Below are 24,942 nucleotides of genomic sequence, written 5' to 3'. Positions count from 1 at the left end.
GTGCAAGCGTCTGCTGCCGCGTGCAAGTGTCTGCTGCCGCGTGCGTGCAAGCATGTGCTGCCGCGTGCGTGCCAGCGTCTGCGCATGCCTGCCTGACTGCGCTGGCACTTGCATGCCCGAGTTGGCACATGCCTGCACCTACACCTTTGTGTGCACACCAGCACATATGCTTGTGCCTGCATACGTGTGTGTGCACACTATCATGAATGCACTCATACATGCACACATAAGCATGCTTGTGTGTTTGTCTATTTTTGCACGCATGCGTGCACATGCATACGCAACTTAGCCAAAGCACTATAGCAAGCACACTACACAATAAGTAGTGATTAAACAAATTGAAAATGTGCAACAGTATTTTAATTTCTTCTATGTTTTTAACACAATATTTAAGAAAAATTTTTATTAGCACACAAATTTGTATTGATAGATACAGAATTAATTTTAAAAATGTCAAAATTATTGATTCCGGTTGTCTGACAGGTACGGTTAATCAAACATTTTTATCAGCAGATGAGAACATTAGTATATATAGATTATGAAACACTTAACATTACCATCAATTATCCACTCATCAGACAATTAACACTTTAATATTTAATTCTGTTGCTAACATGACTGCGACCATTTGTGTTTGCTGATGTAGAGATTGTTTCCACATCTCTTCCCTGTACAATTACCGTAATCGGTTTTCGGGGGGCGAAGGGGAAAATCTAATGCAAAAAAATGGCTTCAGCTAAGGTGATTAATGTTCAGTTACTAAATGTCAAAACCAAACCTTAAAAAATGATCTACAATGAAACTTGCATGACTATTTGTTTAAAGAGAAGAATTCTATTTTAGAAAAACCCCCCTCCCCCGCAACTTGTCAGAACCAGCCAACAAAACAAATTTAAAATGACATTTAGTACAAAATAACATCTTTTTGGTGATATTTGATTCACAGAAAAAAAACTTCGGGTGCATTATTAAAAATAAATTACTGCAATTTCAACATACCGCCTAGATTATATGTTAAAAAATAAATAAGTATTTAGGAATTCATGGAATAAACACAGCATATATAAATATTTGATATAATTTTTAAAAATCTTTTTATAAAAAGTAAACTGTCAAATTTATACAAAATTCATCAAACACTCAGTGTATGTACACATTTACACAAAACAAATATTTAAAAAAAATACATCATGAAAAAATAAATAATCACAAACAACTTGAGTTGCTTATTTCAATTAAAATGATCTAAGCTAACAGCATACACCACATTCAAGTTGAAACAACAGAACCTACTCATTACCCTCCCACATATGTGCTACGCTACATTCAACCAAGCTTTGTACATGAGACAAGAAAAAAAAAAGCTTTGTTAGCCACTTTACTATGATTAAGTACCATGGCCCAACCACAGCAGACGAAAGAGTACAACCTTCGCCAACACTGCAAAGGTAAGCTGCTTCATTTCCACACTTAAAATTACAGTACTATGAGTAACTTTGAAATTGTAAATACAGCTGGTAATTGGCAATATATGTACGTAAAATTGACAATATGTGAAACTGACAATGATCAAGATAAAGAAAAGGGGGGAAAAATGTAAGCATAGTAACATGCAACGGATATTGCCCGCAAATCTGCTCAGAGTTGCATCTTGACAACCCAACCAAATGATCCTGAAATTTCCCTTGCTAGCCATAAAATATTTTGTTCAATTAAAATTTCTCAAAGCTCTATGGAATGAGCTGAAACCTGCAATGTTAAGTTAGTGCCCCACTGGCCACATCATTAAGATTGATTTTTTTTTAATGCAAAAAAATTAGATTTTTACTGTAATCGAAGCACAAAGTTTCTGTAACAATCTCATTGCAACAACAACTGGAGATGCAAACGTGAGTTACCAAATTTTTTTTCCCCAAGGGTTTCAGCAGCTTGCATGGTTTGGCAAGGACATTTTGAGCATACGCTTTGCAAATTAATTTAACGGAATCTTACTCTATAAGTCACGACCGTGCGAGCGGGCCTTAAAATACCGGGACCTCCCTACACCACAAGATTTCCCTCAAAACCTCGTTGCGAATGTTCAGGAACATGTTCGCTCCGCCGGGATTGCCTCTAGCTGTCGAGCTGGTAGGCGTGGTCGAGCGAGTCGAGCGTGTCGTTGGAGCTGGAGTGCGTGAGGTCGCTCAGCTCGTCCAGATGCTTCTGGCGCTTGCGCACGTTCCAGTGCAGGCACTCGGCCAGCGAGTCGAACCAGTCGGAGATCTGGTCCTGGGCGCAGATCGACGGCACGGGGTAGATGGAGGTGGTCACCCGCAGGCTGCAACACAACACACGGCCGGTCAGCAAGCGCTACGCCTCGTGCCTTCACTGGTGTAACACAGTCGTTCCCAACCGTGGGAATCTTACAGTCAACCTGACTGTCAATATTACTAGTGCATGATATAATAAAATATTTATCTGTTCTTGCTCTCTTTGGTAGAATTAATTTAGACTGCAGTCTACAAGCTCAGAACTAAGCCGCTTTAAAAACCTGCATTAAAAACATGAAAAGACAATTCCAAATGCAAACATGGCCTGCCTTGCACGTGTTATAACTTACAAAATATTATGTCTTTAAGCTTCAGATTTTTAACATCTTCTAATGGAAATGCTTATCAAGATTTCAAAAGCCTTTGGATTATCTGTAACATACTGTATCAATAGCATATTTTGTTCTGGTTTAATGACAATGATAACGCACTGCAATATGTAAGACCACACTGTACCATTTTATTAAAACTTTCCTTAATCAGCATGGTAAGTCATGTAACATATATATACACATATACATACACACACACACACACACACATATATATATATGTATATATATGTATATATATATATATATATACACACATACATATATACATACATACACATATACACACACATATATACATATATATTCAGTCTGACACCACATTACTGGACCACGTTCTATGGATTTACTGCAAAATGGTAGTAGAATCATTATTACAAGCCACTCAAGCTGCACTGTGCTAGCACTAAGCATCAATGGTGTCAGCAGAGACAGATCTATGATATACATGCCATGGACAAAAGCACACTAACCAAACAATACAAGATAACAGTTAAGAAATGTCCTTTCTTTTTTGTTGATATACACAGACAGAATAATTAAAAAAATCAAGATAAGACAAAAGATAAACACCTGTTTGATGAGGAGCTAAAATGAAAGACTGGAGCAATCCATCCCAGCATCATTATCACCCGCCCCCCCCTTTAACCATTCGGCTGACCTGTGGTCGACTCAAAGGAATCCCCATCCTAGGAGTATCACAAGGTGCTTAACCAAGTCTATCACATTTCCAAACTCTTACTAGCTGTTCAGGCTGGCACAAGAGCTGTGTCACCGTGCTTCAAGGGGGTGGCGACCCCTCCAGACGTGCTCTAAGCTATCAGAGCCACCAGCTGCCAGTGCGAGTCCTCAACTGTGCGACACGGGCCGGCAGAGGAGACCTCAGCGGGGAGTCCCAGTGTCAACAAGGGTCGCCCCACTCTACCGCCTAGCACTACTTGTGGGCTTGTAAGGTCTGTTAACCCGTAATCTAATACAGCAACTGCCCTGATTGAAGACAGAGAGGATGCTTTGGAAACTGGTCCCATAGGGCCAGTCCATTGGATATCCCACTCGTTCCAGCACCCCAGAGCTTACAGAATTGTTTCCGCCCAGTTGTGTTTGTTTCCACAGCAGAAGCTGTGGCCAGACTACCCATTGTTAGTTCACATTTGGTTCTTTACACTGAGCCAAGGCCTTGGGAACCCGATGGCTCGAGGGCTATGCAGTGCTGACCCACTAGGTAAATTTTCAGAACCTTCTACCATTGCCTGCAGAGCTCACTTTGCTAACACGCTTGGTACCACAAGGAGGTAGAAAGTTGCCTTGGCGCGGAGAGGCTATATATTTTCATCCCTGCACCCTTTCTGTGATCCTGTTGTGTTCTGCCTCGGATACTAGAGCTGGCAACCCCTCAAACAGCAGGCACCTTCTCCCACGAGTGTTTATTTACAGTAATATTACAGTTGTCCCAAAAATGAATTCAGTACTGCATGCCAATGACCACTGACTTCAAGTGGTAAACTATTTGTAGCAGCTAATCATTATTAACTCCCAGCATTCCATTTGATTATACACAATGTTTTAATGAATCAAAGTTTTGGAAATTAAACAAAAGAAAAAGTTAAGAGTCCTAAAACTGTTGGAACCAAGATGGCGTTTTTTTGATTCCTATCTATCAGCCTTGACGGCACAAACAAGCTGGTGGGTGCTTTGAAGACATCAGCCTATAGCCCCTCAGGAGCTGAAGAGTCTCGACAAAGTGCCTGCCTGGAGGCAGAGTCCGAACACCAGGCATCCAACAGTTGTGTCCTACTAGACCTGGCGTGTGGTGGAGGTGTAATGGCATGGACACACATCTCGCTGAGTATGCATGCAGACCTGCTTCAATGATTGTGCTGCCGTTTATTTCCAGCAGGACCGTCCAGAGAAAACAAGGGCCCGGGGACAACTAATTTTGGTTGGGCCCCCTCCCATTACTAAATTAATAACTTTCTAAAGCCACATTTAAAAATATCTACAGATTGTAAATGTTATTGTGGCCAGAGCTGTTAACATGATTTGCATATATCACGTAATTCCATTAGCAATACACCGTAATTTTCATATAATCAGGGTAAACTCGAGCAGAAAATAAATCTTGAAACTCAACCGGCCCCCTCTTTCAACAGCCCTGATTTCTAGTGCCACTTTTCTGAGGTACCAGTCATCAAACCTCATGTCCGACACAGTGGCCCTCAAAAATTTGCCAGTTTTTAAGACACTCTCTACTGTGCCTGAATTATTTGTCCTTAAGAATGAGAACTGCACCATCTTCAGACGTGGTCAAGCACCATTTTCGCAATGTTTTTTGGTGTCTTATAGTTACATTTGTTATCTTAGGAAAATCCTACCTAACGAGAATTCCCCAAAAGACAGGACAACTGCAATACACGGGAGTCTAAGAGGTTGCATAACTCCTAGACCCCAGGAAACCCGAGGCTCACAGGCGACCGAGCCCTTAGCAACAACACAGTGAGCACTGATTGGCTCTAGATGGTCACACTTCAAGTCTGTGCTGATTGGCACTTGATGATATCACTCTGGGTTCGCCGGGTATAAATACGGGTTTGTTAGCAAGCAGCAAGCAGAAGGTGCCTGGCTGCCAGCCAGAGGCTTCGGCTCACCCCCGCTCCGAAGAAGACAACAGATCGTCACGCTACCGCCATCGCCCACGACGCCCGGAACTTCGCTACACCACGACGCTGCCGACTTAGAAGAATCCGAACGCGGGGCAGAAGAGAATCGCTGGTCCGCCACGAGAGACAGTCACTCTGCATCCAGAAGCTCCAACCGGACTCTGCCTTCGGCAGCCGCGCCGTGACCTCTGGAGTCTATCACCTCCATCAGCAGCCGAGGTGGGACTTAGCCGAATTTCAACAAGCAGTAAGTGGAACTTTAACTTTTCACATTGGACCGGGACTTAGCCGCAGACGACATAATAAGAAGAAACGGACTTAACCTCAGACGCCACGACTCGCCACCAATACTCGCCAGGAGAGAGTAGGAACTCACTCGGCGAGTAATTTTAAGAAAAGCTGCTAATCAAATTTGAAGTCCTCAGGGGTGGGCGAATACCCCCTGAAGGAAAATAGTGACGGGTGCAGACTTTTGATTAGGGACACTCGCTCAGCGAGTGGCGAAGGAGCGAGTCGGCGCAACGAGAGTGGAAGTCTACATCTACATCGTCCGCATACGGCGAAGAGGGGTTTAGAGGCAGCGTTGGCGAACTTACCCCGAATTGACTTTGTACATAGAGTAGTAAATTGATAGAGACAGGACTGAGACGCCGGATAACTGGAACTATAAAGACGACGAGTTGGCCGCACCTCAATGGTGTGTAGGTGAAAGCGCCACTAGGGATCTGACTAAAATGTTTATTATATAAATGGAGGGCAAACCCAAACTCGCGGCGCTGGTCTAAGTATAAGTCAAGTGTATGTTTTTAATTGTGTGTCAGATAAAGATTGTGTGTAATTGAGTAAAGTTAAGTCTAATTTGCAATTTTGGAAGTATCAGTAAATTAATTCAAAGAAAATAGAATACAAAATTACATTGTTTGTTGCCATAGCTAACATAATCTGTAAATGTCAGGGTTATTATTTGTTTTGTTTAGTACTCGTTGCATCAAAGTAACAGTGTGTAATTTGTGTTCACAGTGATCGTCAGCCATTTGCAGTTAACCTGTTTCGGCTATTGAAGCAAACGGCGACGTATCAGTACCAAGTTTGCATGTTTGTCGTGTGCTATATTATAATCAATAAAAGCGTCTTGTACACAAAACTTTAAGTTTCTTCGCAAGATAAAAACCCACCCTATCTCCCTTGGCAACTCTGTTCGAGTTGCTGTAGGAGATAACACATTTCTTAAAAGAAAGAATTTATTATCATCATATATTTCTCTTGATAAAATACAACAATAAAATTTATTTCCAAAATTCTCATTCCAAATATTTCTTTTAAAAAATTAATTTTTTTGTGCATTATAAAATTTTTACATTACATTATAAAGTTGAGACTGAAACTTCTGTGCTCTTTGGGTATATCTAGCAACAGAGAACACTGAAACAAGGATAGCACTTTTAAGAATTTATACCAAGATGACAACATGTTATAAATATAACCAATGCCAATGTTTATTTTAATTTAAATTTAAACATTGCTACTACATGTGAAACCACCTTTTTAACACCTTTACTTTTAAAAAAACTCAGCATCATGGATTTAGTGGCAAAGCCATAATATAGTTTACTGTATTATGCAACCAACAAATAAAAAACATCAGCATTTCAGATAGGAATTACAAAAAAAATTAAGGGAAGAAGGAAGAAGAAAATAAGGAAAACATTTAAAAAGGGGATAGGATTTGGGTTGCCAATTTCACAACAGAGAAAACAGTACAAGGATTTGCTTATGCTGTTACAGCTTTATTACCTCCTGGACATGCAAACCATAACCAGAGACTACACAAGTGCGTGTCGTGTATCAAACATTCTGGATGTGTAGCACACACAGTTAGCCTTGGCACAGAGAACTATTTCAAAGCAGAAAAAATCTACAACAGTTTAAAAAGAACCATATAGAAAAGTGCCCACATACCAACAATTTAACATCTAAAACTTTTAAAATCCTGTAATTTCATTAAAAAAACAGCTTTCTGCATTTATGCTATTCAAAATACATTACGCAAGTGATTTCTGCAAGCATCAGATATGCCACTAAGTGATTAATAATTCAGTGGTGTTTTACCATTCATCACGCTTAAGTCATTGTAATAAACCCACCAAATTCCAAATAAGAGTCCCACTAACTCAAAAGACTACAGTAACTACATTAACAAGAGGACAGTAGTATAAAATTTCAACTATCTCAGATTTCTACAATTATTATGGGTTTTCCTTTTAAAATAATGTTAAAAACAGTATGTTTGAAGTTTATCACTACTTGCTAGTTAAGTACAAAGCAGGTTAGTTTGCTTGCCAACTGCAATCCATTTCAACACCAACACACATATACCAGAATGATAGTATATTTGTATGTATATGTGGGTTTGTGCATGTTGGGACTCATGACTGGAAACTGGCAATTTTAACTATCTTATTTTGCTTCTAACAGTCCATGCTCACTATGATAAATTACATGTGTATGCCCAATTCTCAACAATTTTTGCTATTACAATTAACTGAAAATGTTCCAAGACACACACACCATGTACGTAAATTAATTGCTAAATAATGTTCGAATGATTTCTAAGATACTGTAACTTATATTTCTGGAAGAGCAGTTTTAAATTTTATGGGGAATAAATATGCAGAATTTTACCTAAGTAAACACTCTAAGTTTACTACACATTTCAACAACTTACCAAACTAGAACTAATATGACTGTTTGAGGGGGTAACAGGATTGCAAAGGATAAAATTTTCAATTTCATTAATGCCATATCTTCTTTGCAGTTTTGTAAATGGCAGAGTTATAAATCTGTAGTTTGTGACTATACATTTTAAATAATATAAAGTATGTTCGAATATTTAAGTAAGTTTCCTATTAGTAAGTTTTGAAGACATTCATATAGTATTATTTTAATAATTATTGGATTAAAATGTGTTAATATGTCAAAGTTGTTTTCATGAGTAATTTTAAGTGCATATCCTATTCACAGGAAAAATGAATGCAAATATATTCATGAGTTTCTTCTATAAACTATCGTGAAATTTATATGTAAGGTTAACAATCATCTAAAGAATAGCTCTTACAAATATTTTTTTTTGCACACCATTTACTATCCACATTGTTTCTTTGCTCCCGGCGCTAGCAGATGGCAAGTAAACCAAACACCAAAACCACCCATAAATGCCCATACCGCCAGAGGCCAGGAAAACGCGTGAACAACCAATAGCAGCGCACCTATCTCCTGGGCGTAGCTCCTGCTGCCGCCGCCCGTCAAACGAAACCCACGCCGCGTTCAAAGCCTCAACACTCAGCATTATCTGCAAACATTAGTACACATGCTGTCCACAAACTGCACCACTGAAGCTACAAAACCCCACAAAGATTATCTGCTGCTACAGTTTCACTGCGTAAATGCCGATCACCTTCCAACTGTCTACGCACACGTAGGATCTCTATTCGTGTTCACGTGAGAACTATCCTTCCCTGCAACACAATTCCAGAACACATGGGCAAGGAGCTTAACGTTTTGGAATTTCCCCAACGTTTGAATAAGATTCAACCGGTTGGAGGACATCCGTCGCCCGATGTCCTCTCCAGAATGTTTGATTGCGGCACACCCTCTTTCAACGCACGGCACATACCTATCGCCGTGCAACAGCTCTTGCCGGTTCCTGCCGTCAAACGAAACCCAAGCGGTGTTCCGGCTCTCCGGGGACACGGAGATCTACAAGACAAACTCCACATGAACTAATCACAGCACTCAATCATTGCATACGTGATACGTGTTTTAAAAGAAATTATATAAGTTATCAGAATACAATTACAACTATTTTTGTCTAATAACCAAGCAATGCAAAACATTTACAAAAAAAAAAACTGTCAAAAATGTCTTGCAAAGGTTATCATAATTCTCTTGTCACTCATATTGAAGATGCCTAAAGCAAACTTCTTTAAATGCTGTATGAAAATCAACAAACTTACCAGATAAAATATACAGCTTAACATACAGCTTCCAGTTAAAATGCTAGTCTGTGTGGCTCATTCAATGAGGTCATTGTCAAAATATATTAGCTAAAATAGGAAAAATAATCTAATAAGAAATTACAGTGTAAATTGATAAAGCTACCTGCAATATGTTCATTTCAAACAATTTTTATAACAAATTTCACTTAAATATTCAGCAAATATAGAACAAGTGGTAGCACATATAATACAATTTGAAATCCAAAACCAGAAATATATAAGTCCCAACAAAGTGATCATAAAAAAAAATAATTTTCTATGAAAAGTTCCTTAAATCATTTTATATATATTTATTTGTAAGTAATTTATGTAATGACAATGAAACTAAAATGATTGCAACTGCGAAAGGTAAACTAAATTTTGTGCAGTTTTATATAGGGTTCAAAGGCACTGCATATAAAACATGATTTAGTTTTCTTGTTATTACTATTAACTAGGAGCTTTTCAAGTAAATTGATCACGACAGCTCTCTCACATTTTGTTTTTCGTCTAAAATCTTCTCAACAGATATGTACCAAATATTACTTAACAGCTGTAATTTTCACACCAGTTTTCATTATAATTATGATCACTTGCGATTTCAACTCAAAACAATTCAATTAACAGGAAAATCCCAAAATAGTAAGGACAAAAAAATTAAAATACCTAGTCTGCATGTGAGACCAAGTCTTAACATCCCATTGACAGTGGTCATTGGAGATAAAGTGACAAGACCAGGAATACAGTGAGATCTCATTACAACGTACCTAAAAAAAAAAAGCCCTTATTCCACAATGGAAGTTTTCTTGCAAGGTATGGATGGATCTGTGAAAGAATTAACAAGAGCTGGCCATTTTCATGCATGTTTTTCTAATTGGTTGTGTTTGAATTTCTGTGGAAGGTTTTGTAGAAGGTGGAAATTTTATCAGAATGAAGTAGTGTGCCCCTAGTGTTAAAATTGTTAATTTATTTTGGAAGGATTGAAATCCTTTTGATTAATAATGTGGTCTGTTGAAGCAGTTACAGCATGATGTGACAAATATGAGTAACATACATGTTTATACAATACAAAAATTATTAACTATCATATCATTTCCACTATTTTGTCTATAGTTAACTATGTTTAATCTCTTCTGCATTAATTATTGCTGCCGCACTTAAAAGTAATTTCTGTGAGTATCATCAAATATTGTAATAGGGATAAAAAAGGAAACACCCAAGAAAAACGCACAAGTGATGTCAGGCGAACCTGGCGATGTGGAGTGTAACTATGTTTTTTCTTTTGTGTTTAAATGTGCGTGAGAGTAATGGCATCTAGTGAGTGGAGAGTAAATAACTTGAACGCACGTCGCCAATGATAATTGGCCAGAGTTTCCCATATTGTCGTAATATGATATTTGGTATCACGCATTCTTTAGCATTTGTTTACAATCTCATCTTACACAAGCTACAAGATAGGCCTACACCAGACACAATTCTACGTGTCATGGTTCCTTCCATAGAAACATCCATACCTGGCTGCCGTGGAGGCTTGGCTAGCAGTTTTGCTGGAAGCTTCTAGCGGAGCCGGTACGAAACCTTCCATCGTGGAATATGGGCTTTGGTAATCAAAGCACTTCATACTGAACAGTTTCTAAACGTAAAACATCTTCAAGTGAGCGCTCCATCACAGTGAAGTAATTTTTATGAGGTTCCACTGTATTGGGGAAGGAATCATCACCGTCTACAAGTGAAAGCTGAAACCAGGATGGCCGAACGCGCCGCGAGCGGGACGGGCGACCTACCTTGAGCTCGACGCCAGCGGGCACCACGATGGGTCTGAAGGACAGCGAGTGGGGGCAGATGGGGGTGACCATGATGGCAGGAACGCTGGGGTGGATCATGGACGCTCCCGCCGCCACGGCGTAGGCCGTGCTGCCAGTCGGCGTCGACACTATCAAGCCTGCGCACAGTCACACCCCGCACGTCCAACACTGGCAGTCAGGATATTGTGAGTACAACCGTTAGAGGTTTCCAGTGTATTGCATCATCTGGACTAGAGGTGGGTCGAAAAGTATAAACCTGATACTTTGGCACTGATACGCGCCTGTATCAGGAACGGCAAACGAGTACACTTGAAAAGTATCAGAGACTTTAGTATCAGTTCAGAATTCAGCTGGAACAACACCACGGCCAATGAATACAGTACCCGATCGCAGATGACGGTCACTTGGGCGGAGCTTGTGAAAGGGGAGGGAGCAGGAACGACGAATAAGGGATAAAGAAGGGAAAGAATGTAGGGGAGGAAGCGCAGGGGAAGGCGTTGAAGCCTTGAAGGAGAGGCGCAAAGCGATATTGTTACAAGCAGGGCTGCCACTCATGGGTTTTTCCACCCAGATCTGGGTTTTTCCAATGGTGTTTGGGTTTCTGGGTTTTTAAATAATGAATTCCAACAATTCTAGGTTTTTTATAATTTTAATTATTTTTATACCTAAAACAATAATAAAGGTAGTAGCTACTGTATCTGTTGCAATATCTGTTTGATAAATGCAAACAAGTCTATGTGTTTCACACACAAAAATACATATAAACACAAAACTAGTTTTCAAGAAGCTAAGTCGAATATTAAATTAGACACATTCTTCAAAGAGGCTTGCAGAACACAAAACCAATGCAACAATTAACCTTCAAACCAATCTTGTAGAATCAGACTCTGAATAAAGACTAACGTACATGATGCAGTTTTATAAAAACAATTACCGGTTTAAAGGATGCAGTGATGGTGTTTGTTTTGTCATGTATATATTTGTAGGTTTTTTTATGATATGTACTGGTCCAAGAATTACTTATACAGCCATTTTGCTGCAGTGTAATTTTCTTGTATTGGTTGTATTTAACCGTTTTCAGTCTTGTAAGGTAATTAATTGTTTTATATTAAAACCAGTTATGTTTATATTTTTGAATTAGTACACAAACATTTTCAACGATAGCATTTTAGACGCATCTGGGTTTTTTACCCATGTGTCTGGGTTTTTTTGTAGGTTATCTAGGTTTTTCATGAATATCAGAGTGGCAGCCCTGGTTACAAGTCGTTTTGTTTATTCTACTTCAAAGTACGCTCAGTGCGCAGTGCGTGCACCGTCTCGTTCAATAATAAAACTAATGAAAATTTAATATTAAAAAGTACATTAATACAAGATATAATATTTATATTTGTGCACCTAACAGCTATGAAAATGCAAATAAATTCTCAGTTGACACTAATAACAGATGTAATCAACATATGGACTTTCTTTTTTCGAAAACAATTAGTAACTAGTGTTTTTATACATTAAAAATGCACGATTTTATCAAAAATAAAAAATAAAAAACAGATAGGTACATTAGTGAGCATACTATATCAATGTTTACGTTTCAAATGTTTCTTCAGATTAGTCGATGATTTATAACTCAGTTTTTGTTTACACAAATTACAATTAGCAAACTCATTATTTTCCGTGAAAAAATTCCACACAAATGAAGTCTTTTTCGTGCACTTATCAATTCCTTATTTCACTATAATGATACTAACTACAAAGCATGACAGCCCGCAACATGGTGATACACGGCCAGGACGAACTGCAGTGAATGTTGAACTGATTGATACTGGTTGTATCAGGCGGTCATGAGAGTATCAGAGGTAGAGAATTACCGCCGTGATAAATAATGTATCAGATTCTCCTTCCGGTCGCACGGTCTGCGTACGCGGAGCTTTGTTGCCTCCTGGGACCGTCTGATACAGAAGTATCAGAAACTTGTACCTAGGTACATTACTGTATCAGTATCAGGTTGGGACTGATACCGAAAATTGCTGTCCCAACCCAAGGTTAGTAGAGAGAGGTTGTCTCGATCCCATAAGAACAATGTAGACAGCCCGACACTCCGCTCTGACGTCATCTGCAGCCCCGCCGTTCCCAGCCGTAATACTACACCTGCTGACTGATGGCTTTCTCTTATCAGCTCGGCTCGTTTCACATGTCTGATACGCAATACTTATAGTATTTCATTTATGCTTTGTTGATTACTGTTAATTATAATCGTTTTGATATGCTTTTCAAATGACAAAATGCTGTGACTGAAAACAAGGATGAATTATTATTTCAACATATTTTTAAGTGACAGTAAAACTTTTCAAAATATCAATGATGAATCCATGAATTTTTAAAAATTAATATAATTAACATGTAACTAGTAAACAAAATGGTTTATTTGTATTTATTTCTCAGCAAGATTATAATGTTTAAAATAATTGCATATCAATTTCTTAGTGTTTAATAAAAGTAGCCATAGCTCATTAAAACGTTTTGGGAATGTTTACAATATAAATAAACTGAAGTTAGATTTAAAAATAAATTTCTAACATGAATAGAGCAGTTTTTCGTGTAATCGTTTCATCCTGTTTTGCATCATACTGGAGCGTTTTCTTCACTTTTACTTCGTCAAATGAAAGAACAACAATGCGTTCGAAGTCTAGCAACGAAGAACGTGCTACATTCAAAAATTCAAACATGTTTACTAGGATACCTTTTCTCATGTCAAATGAAGATGCCCATCGTTGAAGAGTTGAAAGTCCAGGTAATGGGAAGTTAAGTTTCTGTTTTAAAAATAAATAACATCGCTTACTGAAATAACGCAAAGTGAAAGCGAGAGCTATTTCCTCATTGGTCCAGTTTACTCTTTTTTTCAACGAAAGTAATGTCACTTTGATTTTTTGGAAAAAAAAAACACTTGAAAGAATATTCCGCATGCGGAACTCTAACGAAGAACGTTTTTTTGTTTGTTTTTAAGATTTACGTTTTATTTTTTGAGTTTTTTCATGACTTCCAAATTTAAAACTGACTTTCTTTCGGCAAGAAACAAATTTTCTTTAAGAATTTGGATTTACTTCCTAAGCATTTCAACCGAGTCATTGTTAGAACAAGACTTTGAATGCTTTAACTGACTACAAGAACAGGTTTATTCCTCACTTACATTTTCATTTGAATCTACGATTAATTTACAAAACATTTTTTTTTTTTGTTTTCCCTGCATTTAACTCGGTCTTCTCGGCGCACACGACTTTCCAATGTTTCTACAGGTGTTGTAATTCCAAGTTTTAATGAAGGTAGAGCATTTTGTTTAAGACGTCTTTTAGCGCATGCATTTAACAACTCAGCTTTCAAGTCGCGCTCGTAATCATCATCTGTAAAGTGATCTGAACATATGTAAGTTGTTTTTGGATTCCACTCACCATCACGTCGGCATTTCTGAACCCACACTTTCAACAGATGATCATCACATGGGAATCGATGATATTTTATATGATTTGTTTCAGGTAAAGATTTTGTTTTTACAAACTATTTGTACACAGAGCCACTGCACACCGCGTACCTGGCATTTTATGTTTAAATACAACTTGTTAACAGCGTTTAGCCTAATAAAAAAAAAAATTCACTTTAAATTCGTGTTCTTAACGTTTTGCCTGCTAGTTATAATTAACGAAGCACCCGCGCACTTATGATATAAGCAACACCAACATTTTATAACACACGCACTCTCAATTAAACTCCTCACAACAATAACTCCCCCTGCATTACGCTGTAGTTTGACACGTTATTACGAGCAGATGTGCTTGTAAACTAAGTAACTGATAGGAGCGGACGGGCTGGCAAGCCGAGCCGGGGCTGCAAGTGACGCGATGCGCAGAACGATGCGCAAGCGATCGAGGCAACCTCTCTCTAATAACCTTGGTCCCAACCCACCTCTAATCTGGACATTGTCATTATTTACAATGGTTTCCTAGCTGTCTTTCAAAACCATTTAACACTCTGTAATCTCTTTCTCTCAACTTTTAGTTATTAATTCGTAACAAGCAGTGTTCTTGTTAGGAGCGCACACAGATTTTATTTCGGGAAAAGAGGTAGAGGTGGAGATGGAACCACTTTTCTCTCCGTTTACTTGAAAATTATTTCCATTTATTTAGAATGCGGAGGGGCGGGGTATATATCCTCTCATCTTTCCCTCTTGAGTGCACCCTTAATGCTGGTTGAAGCAGAAAAATTGTTAACTTCATAATAGTTATAAAACATGAACGTTTGTTTCATTACACTTTTATAATTGGCATGGGTTGAATGACTCTGTGAAGTTATTAAAAACTGTTTCAATGACAAAATAACTTAAATTTTTTTGATAAGTTTGGACAGAAAATAAACAGTGTCTCACGGTGTCAATTACCTGCAAGTATCACATTTTACTTTCTCAGATCTCAATCATCACATATACAAGTTTTGAAGAAGTGCCACTAAAATAGTTAAATGTAAAGTAAAATACCTATTTGGTAGAGTGTAAAACCAATTGCAGTTGTCGACAATAGACACAGAGTGTGTTAGTACCACTTTGCCTCCTGTTTGGTTTAAAAAATTTTCCTTTGGTTGGTAGGAATGATAGATTTTTAAATATTTTAATATTCCAGGGAGAAGGGGTATATCTCTATCCCCCCTCTGTGTGCCCCCTGATAATACTAATTAAATTGTTCTTAAATAAATCTAAACCATATCACAAAGATCCCAGTAGCATTGATTTTAAACCTAAAAGGCTTATTATTTAATTCATTAAAAACTTATCAGGACTGCAAAAAAAAATGTTAATAATATATAACTTTGGCAGCTAATTCTGCAAAAAGTATTCAATACATTTTTTTTTCATTTTGTGAATGTTATGCCATTTAAAAATGGCGGAAGTTTAAGAAATATTTAGCGTGATTACAATAAAATGCCCTAGAATGGAACAAACACCCTTAAGTGCAAAGCGAGTGCACTCACCGTCGCCCTGCACGGAGGTGATGTGTTTCCCGTCGAGGAACAGGTCGATGTTGGAGAGGTAGGGCGACGGCCCACGGTCGATCACCACCTCGTTCAGCACCAGCAGGTTGGTGGGCGCCTTGGTGGAGCGGCCCGTCTCCTCGTTCTTGCGCATGATGATGCACCTCAGCCGGCTGCGCAGCGTCAGGGCCGCGTGACCTGCGCAATCGCCACGACTCGCATGCTGGGTCTCACTCCACGCTCGCGCCCTGCCCCACAGCTGCCTTCTCAACCACGCTAGGACAGTCCACGGGATGTTCACAACACTGTCAACCACGCTAGGACAGTCCGAGGGATGTTCACAACGCTGTCAACCACGCTAGGACAGTCCGAGGGATGTTCACAACGCTGTCAACCACGCTAGGACAGTCCGAGGGATGTTCACAACGCTGTCAACCACGCTAGGACAGTCCGAGGGATGTTCACAACACTGTCAACCACGCTAGGACAGTCCGAGGGATGTTCACAACACTGTCAACCACGCTAGGGGACAGTCCGAGGGATGTTCACAACACTGTCAACCACGCTAGGGGACAGTCCGAGGGATGTTCACAACACTGTCAACCACGCTAGGACAGTCCGAGGGATGTTCACAACGCTGTCAACCACGCTAGGACAGTCCGAGGGATGTTCACAACACTGTCAACCACGCTAGGACAGTCCGAGGGATGTTCACAACACTGTCAACCACGCTAGGACAGTCTGAGGGATGTTCACACAGTCCGCGGAATGTTCACAACGCTGCCTGCTCAAGCTTGCAATTGCAGGAAGGGCAAACTGTATCGGAGGGTTTTAGGTGATACGGAAAAACCCCCAGTCAAACGTAGAATCCAAAAGTTTGTGGAAGAAAAAAAATTAATAAATAAATAATCTTAACAGCCTGTTACAGACTATTTTAACACATTTCTTGAAAAGTCATTATCAAAACTATGGTTTTACCCGATTCTAAACTTTTGGAGTATTTAAGTTTAAGCTGGAGTAAATTATTTTTTTTTAAATCCCGCCATTTTTTTTAAGTTGGATAAGGGAGGAGAGGGGGAATGTGCCATTACCCCTCTCAAGGACCGTTACTGATACAGAATGATTCAGAACTCAACCAAAAAAATATATGCTTTCGAAGATCGGGGTAACAACAAAAACATAAAAATGTATGGGAAATAAATTTGCTACCCAGAATTATTTCAATAAATCATTACGACAGCAACACATTTAGTGGTGATTGTAGAACTTTGTTTAATTAAACATTATCCAGACATGATCTATCTTAAACACTTACTTTATTATTCACAATAAATAAAATGTTCAGTTCCCCGGCGTGTACCAGCCTTAACATCACTTCAGTCATTAAAATGAATTCTAATTAATTCTTCTTGTGATCAACCTGCATTTTTCGGAATTCCAACTTCTTTCATGGGAGAAGAGTCAACAAGGAAAAACAATGTTTATTAAATTCTTTTTAACAATAGATGAATATTTAGCACAGCTTACTTTCTTATTTATTTTTGTTTTTCCTCACTCTGGAAGAGGAATACATGCCTTTGTATCTCCATATAGCTTTGATTTCAAAGTTTTATTTTTCCCCGCCACTCATAATTTTTTTTTTTAAATTTACTTATGCAAACTGCACAAAAATATAATCACAGTTTATAATGTGATAAGTAGAGACCTGCAAAATTCGCAGTTTCGATGGCCTTCAGGATAGACTGCACATACCCCTGTACACTTGTGCGAATAACGCAAGTTCATTGGCTGCCGACTTGTAAGTCGTCTCAGCTGGTTTGTCTGTGATTCGATCCTTCTTTGGTTGAGGGTTTATAACTGGTTGAGATTCGTCCAGATGAACAGTAAGCCAATAGCAAAATTATCTAAGAGGTATATGTGTTTGAATTCTAACCTATCACCGAATGAATCCGCGAATTTTGCAGGTCTCTAGTGATAAGTAACAATACGAAAACCAGACTCCAGCATGAACGTTAAGAGTTATGTATTTCATGATAAAGTGACAAAACCAATTTTCCAACTTTTTCAGGACCTTTGAATAAAATTTTCTTCAATTTTTTTTGAACACATGGTTATTTTTATTAATAATAAACAAAACTGAACGATACAAAATATATCTACTTTTGATAGGAAAATACTGATTTTTATGTTATACAACTAAAAATTTTGCAGACATTTTCACACGATTTACACAGTCAATTCTCAGTATGATATTAATAATCCGAAGTGAGGCATCAAAAGCAAAATGCAAGTTAGAAAGAGACTGTTAAAAATTTAAGTTTCATAACTTCAAGCCCAATCACAGTTTTGTTGATTTTTTTATGGCTTCTGTGACCTGTAGACACTCTGCGACAGGGCACCATCAGAATATCTGCAGTTACGTGCGACATTAAGGGAAACTGCGGCACTCACCTTCAAGCACGTTTGTGACTTGTTCCTGGAAGTTGTCAAATTCGAAGGGTGTGAGGAAGCCCAAGGAGCCAAGATGGAACGCCATCACTGGTGGCACGGATTGCTGCCAAACACACAACCACATCTGGTTGACGTCGGCTAACATCAACTCCCACTCAACACACCCAACAACGGTACACACATCATACAGACTGCGAATAACACTACGTAAGAGATAAGTCTTTAAATACTTGGAGGAATAAAAGGACTTATATCTGTCATTAAATTTACATTTGAATGAGTATCTTATCACTTACACAGAATAATTAAGACCTTTTTGTTACCTTACATCATTTGTTCTTTTTTGAGCCGGGATTTAGAAAAGGAAAATAAGAGATCAGCATATATATATATATACTAGATACATTGGCCGCAGGTTCATCACGAAAAAGTAAATTGAAAACATCAGACATATGGCCTAAAGTGCTTCCTTAGACTGGTATATGCCACTGAAGTTAGAGATGAACAATAGGTTTATTTTTAATAACAATTACCCTTAACTCCACAGTTTTGAAGAAATAATAGTATAAAAATTAGAATGAAAAAGTTCAATGCCTGGCAGGTATGCAACATGCACAACACCCATTATGCTAAAGTTTCTACAAATCAGGGGCACCGATTGTTAGGTAATAGAATAATTATGGATGTATTTAGAAGAAAACATTTAAATAATGATTAAATTTTTGAAAAGTGTATTAATGATCAGCCTTTGAACACCACATAATAATTCAGTCACAGAAATATATGGAAAATATAAGGGTTGACCCCCCATTTATTTCAATGCAATTATTTTACGACAGCCACAAGTTTTGCTGTAGTTGAACTTTGTTCCATTATATATTTTTCAAATGCTTAGTTTTCCATAAATAATTTTTCTACTTTCACAGAAACAATTGTTCAGCTCTGGGAAGCACTTTTAGGAAATAAGTCATATATATTGACATCGTCCGGGCCTACGGCCCCCTGTAAGTCCGATATGCCACCGCCCAAACACCATCCACCCTCCATTCAAACCTCCCGCCTACCCGTGCGTACGTGTGCGTGCGTGTGTGCTCGCCCGGCAAGAGGGCGCTGTCGAGCCAGTGCGCCGCACCCCTAAAAACATAAGTATATGTAATTGTGTTGTTTGTTTTTATATTCCCTAAGTGCAACGTGACGGCAGATCGGCCGGGAGGGTTTTATGTACTTTTATTTTTTAACTTATATATTAAAATATCATAGCGTTTCCGGACATTCCCGAGGAAACCCGAAGCCAGACAATAATTAAATTTAAATCTTAATAATAATAATTTGTACAATCTTTTCAATTCATTCAAAAATTGTTACATAATTTTCAATGCATTCTTGTCATGTTAATTTAGTTTCCCGTGGCACGAATTCGCTAATATCTATTAACGGCAATTGTTTCGGCGGGAGGACGCCATGTTAGTCGAGCAAGCCATGACCTCAGCCGAGTCTTCCGCCATCAACGACCGAGAGCAGACGCATCAGCACTCCGGGGACCTCACCGCTTGTATTCTCTGCCAAGTAATTCTGTTAACTTTAATTTCATTTCAATCGCTTTCTTTTAGTCCTCGGAGCAGCTCTCGGTCGGGGGACTGCTTTATTAATTAATTTACGACCAGTCTCGGTCTTTTATCTTGTACTACGTAATTCAATATGTGACCACGTGGTGGCTCATCACCTATAAACCGATTCGTGCCGCGGGCGTTTTGCATAGCTTCAACCGTGTACTTGTGTGAGCGGAATTAGCGGAATAAATCAGGTGTGTGAATTTCACGTATTATTCTTTTATTTTCAATCTGTGTGACCACGTGGAGAGTGACGGCGTGTGGGACGCCTGAGAGCCCACTTAGTAGGGAAAAGCGTGCCCGACGCTGAGAGCGGGCAGGAATTAGTGCTAGATGTTTTCAAGGGGGAATATCACGTCTCACATGGGCGACGTCACGCCCTGAGTTAGGAGTCTCACCGGGTCCACGTGCCGTACCACGTGGTGGCGCCCACTAACAATCCACCGTAAAGCCGACCGATCGACCCCCCCCCCCCCCCCCCGTGTCAATATGTTTCCAACTTATTTTGTTGTGAAACGGAAGCTTATGTTTTTTGGTCGAATTCAGACTCATCATGTATATGTGCATAAATATTTTTGTAAATTAAATCTTAAATGTATATTATACAGGCCTACTATAGTTAAATTATTCAGCAATTTTTTTGCTCATTACATCTAATGCCATAAAATTACCTGGAAGCTAGGGATTGCACTAGTTAATCTTTATGAACATTTGCCTAGTATTTTATTACTAAAGTTTCTACACATTTGATATAGCTATATAATTTCCACTGGCCTGTTGCAACATGCAGGGGTGTATAAAAGGGAGGTTGCCCAATGAGTATATGCCTCTTATTTTCCTTTTCTAAATATGTACCGGCTAAAAAAAAAAAGAACAAATGATAGAAGCTAACAAAAGGGTTAAATTTTTTTATGAATGAGAAATTATATATAAACTGGTAAATGCTGAATCATGAAGAGTTGACAAGAAATAATACCATTCAAAGAATAATAGGCCAGTAGCGTTAAACACAAAAATCACCCAATTCGGAAATAATTCCTACAAAAGGTTTTTATGCATCAATGGTTTCATTTATGGCCCAATATGACTCTCCTAAGTTTTCCCCCTCGGGGGAGTTGTGTAAAAGTGGTGGGGGGTGAAAATGTACCCCCAAAAGGGATACGTTTGCAGTTTTTCACTTGTATCTCCTGAACTTAATTTTTTTTTGAAAATTACCTTTCATAAAAATTGTAGAGCATTAAATTCTGTGTAAAATAAAACAAGGAAAAAAATTTTTGGACCACCCGTTGCTAAACTACAAAAGGTGAAAGTCGTATAAATTTCTTAATTTTACGAATCATTTTCGTTTTAATATCAGTTTTTCTTAAATTTCTTCGAATTAACCAGTTTATCAAACAGTAATTTTCATAACATTTTTTAAGAATTAAATTTTGCGTCGAATGGTATCAAGAGCGAATTTTTCGGCCAACGCGTTACCAAAATACAGCAGGTTAACGTTGGACAAGTTTTCAACAATAGCAGAAATGGTTGGTTTCAACTACACTTGAAGCAAACACATAAAGGCATGAATTCGATTGGTAAAAATCTAACAACAGTCACGGCACTAACTGCCAAACAAAAGATTCCTACACGGTATCAACCGCCGAAATAAAAATCCCTGCTCACAACTCGACCTTAACACTAGCACCAAAGGGCGCCCGATATGCAGAGACATCACACGGCGCCTCAAGCAACTACGCCTCGGACGCCGCGTAACTGCGCCCACAGAGCGCAGGAAAGGCATCAAACCACGCAAATGCAAGCAAAACTAGCAAAAAAAGTTACCTGCAATTATATGATAAACATGTTTCCGCGCGATACAATATGACGGATACGTGTGCTGTGTGTGAAGTGACAATAGAGAAGGTTGAGGCTGTGACTGTGAAAGCAAGAGGAATCAGAATGTTGGTTGAGTGCAGTAAGAAACGAGGTGATGGAATGCGTACTCGCTTTCAGACATGTGAGACTGTAAAGCTACACATCTCATGTCATAAATCTTATACCAGGGAGAATAATGTGACTGCTGCAATGAAAGCAAGTGGGAGTAGAGTACGTCAATGCTGAGCAGGTCAGTCGGGGTTTAATTTCAGAACACTTTGTTTTTTTTTTGTAACAAGGATGCCAGTGATGATTTCATCTCCCAACAACTAAGACTGAATGTTAATCGGCGGGTAAATGTCAATTTAGTAACCACTATAAATTTCAAGAACAATGTGTTAGAAACTGCAGCTTTCCGGGGAGACCAGTGGGCGGAAGAAGTCAAATCATGCTTGGCTACAGTGAGTGATTTGGTTGCCAGTGATGGGAGATACCATCAGAACTGCATGAGAATATTTGTTTTACCTGTTCACCCAACGAGTTCCAAGGGTAGGCCCCCAGATGTAAACATCACTGCTTCTTTTGAACATGTTCGCAATTACATTGAGAGCATGCAAGAAGAATGCCAGTTTTCGATGAAAGAGTTCATGAAAGATTTTTCTGGCCCTAAAGCGACCGATAACAACTAAAGAGAAGGTTGGAAGACCATTACGGGAGTGACATTATTATATCAGTTGGTCAAAACCGAGAGACAGTACTCTGTTTACGCAATACTGGCTACAAAATTTCGACCCAACAATGGTATGAATCTAAACAAGCAAATGAGGAGGAAGAACGCCTACGAATTGTTAGAGCTGCAGCTGACAATCAGGGAAGATATCCGTGCAAAAGTGTACTCCCTTGATGCCTATCCAGACTCACAATGTTTTGTTGAAACCTGCGAGGATGATGTTCCACAAACCTTGCAGGTATTGCTTGGTTCTATCATATTGAAAGGCAAACGAGGAACACTTAAAAACAGAAAAAAAAACCAAGTGACTTCTATCGCCCATGCAGTAATATCAGCCACCAGACCAAGGTCGTTCCATTCACCCCTCCAAGTTGGGGTCGGGGCCCTCCTGGCCAGGAAATATGGCTCAAGGGATATGATTTAAATAGCCAATGGACTAGGGTTCTGCTGTTCCTATGAGGAAGCCAGAATTTTTGAGGTATCATGTATGAACCATCCACCCAGCTCTGTTCATCCAGACACTTATTCCCAATTTGTGTGGGACAATGTGGATGTCAATGTTGACACCAGAGATGGCTCAAATACTTTCCATGCTATGGGTGTTATCCACTGTGTAACTCCAGCAATTTCTGCATCTTCAAGTAGTAAAGCTATAGCTACAAAAGCAAGCATTGTAGGAAAATTTGGTGTGATTCCAATAAAAACATTTGAAAAAACCAGAGCACCTTTCAAAAACATTGTGTTTAAGGACTTGAGGGAAAATTTCTCCAGCGTGATCATTCAACAGGCTGATTTCGACTGGATTGTGGGAAAATGGAAAGGATATGAACTCCCAGGTTGGAATGGTTTTATGGAGCAGCTCATGTCCTCAAAACCCTACTCAAAATCACTCGCGGTTTTCCTTCCATTCATCAATGCACCTCCCAGTAACTATGACACCATCTATACTTCACTTCTCTCAGCAGTTGAAAAATGCAAGATCCTCGACCAAAATGTCTGTTTTGTCACATTTGACCAGCCTCTCTATCTAAAGGCACGTGAGATAAAGGCATCTTCCACTCCCGATTCTGAGTTGAACATAGTCATTGTATGGTTGGGGTTTTTTCATCTTTTAATGTCGTACCTGGGAACCATAGGCTATATCATGAATGGAAGTGGGCTGCAAGAGCTATTCAGCATTGCTTATGCCCAAGCATCAACAGAAAAAATGATGGCTGGGCATGCTTATTCAAGGGCAGTCCATGCACACACTCTCTGCAATTTGGCTCTTGCAAATGTCATCCTTACGAAAATGAGGGGTAATGAGGACTCAGAAGTACCTTCCCATTCAAAGACTCCCTTGGAAGAACTTGATCACGAATATTTGAAGCAGCTGTTCACTGAGAAACTCGAAGAAATGGAGGGTAATGGCCCCACTGCCAAGTTATGGGTGCTCTACTTCAAAATGACCACCCTCATGAAGCAATTCATACAGGCAGAGGACTGGTGACTGGGAGCTGCATCTGAGTACTGTGAAGAAGATGTTACCCTATTTCCATGCAAGTGGGTATTTTTTGTATGCTAAGTCAGCGCAGCTCTATCTGCAAGACATGATGGATCTACAAGAGAAACTTTCTCAAAAAGAGTATGAGAGGTTTGTGCTGAATGGATGGTTTACAATCAGAAGATCTGATAAATTTTGGAGTGGGATTTGGTCTGGCATACCATTGAGCAGACCCTCATGGGCTCATTAAAAAGTAGTGGAGGGCTTAGTCATGGTCGCGGTGTTTCAGATAGTAGAGGAGAAGGTGGTAATATGGACCCCGCTGATTTTATGGACCCCCTCAATTTCCAAGCAGTGACGTGCTGCACTCTTTTGGTCATTGCATGAACTATCTCTTTATGAAGTGCCAACAGCAGGTAGATGTCGCAGCATACCAGTAGTGTCGTATTATATGAACAGCGAGGCAAGGAAAGTTTCTAATATTGTGAAAACTTTTGCAAGGTATGTAAAATTTTATTCTAATTTAAGTTTAATTTGCATAACAAGAAATGTTTTTATTTTATCTTAGAGGGTAATATTGAGGCTGTAACAGTATATTATCAGAATTCGATATTTTCTGTTTCTCTATGTACTATTGAATTCCAAATCCAACATGGTGCTG

General features: G+C 39.0%; 1 protein-coding gene across 16 annotated transcripts in view; it reads right to left on the bottom strand.

Moving 5' to 3' along the window:
- Positions 1-1,064: 1,064 nt before the first annotated feature.
- LOC134542726 (NAD kinase-like) overlaps positions 1,065-24,942 on the bottom strand; it is a 238,143-nt gene continuing 214,265 nt past the window's right edge. For 9 of the 16 annotated variants that reach the window (XM_063387206.1, XM_063387201.1, XM_063387203.1 and 6 more), the window contains 5 exons: positions 18,602-18,704; positions 16,151-16,348; positions 11,117-11,274; positions 8,972-9,054; positions 1,065-2,317 (listed from right to left, as the gene is read on the bottom strand). In XM_063387206.1, the coding sequence (XP_063243276.1) occupies positions 2,113-2,317; positions 8,972-9,054; positions 11,117-11,274; positions 16,151-16,348; positions 18,602-18,704 (747 nt within the window). In that variant the 3' untranslated portion in view covers positions 1,065-2,112. Of the gene's footprint in view, positions 2,318-8,564; positions 8,648-8,971; positions 9,055-11,116; positions 11,275-16,150; positions 16,349-18,601; positions 18,705-24,942 lie in introns of all 16 variants that reach the window. The other 7 variants (XM_063387205.1, XM_063387202.1, XM_063387204.1 and 4 more) reach the window with 1 other exon arrangement.

This window comes from Bacillus rossius (assembly GCF_032445375.1).
Source record: "Bacillus rossius redtenbacheri isolate Brsri chromosome 9 unlocalized genomic scaffold, Brsri_v3 Brsri_v3_scf9_1, whole genome shotgun sequence".
NCBI classification, from domain to species: Eukaryota; Metazoa; Arthropoda; class Insecta; order Phasmatodea; family Bacillidae; genus Bacillus; species Bacillus rossius.
Note: the sequence above shows the minus strand (reverse complement) of the source record. Positions and strands in the feature narration are given on the sequence as shown.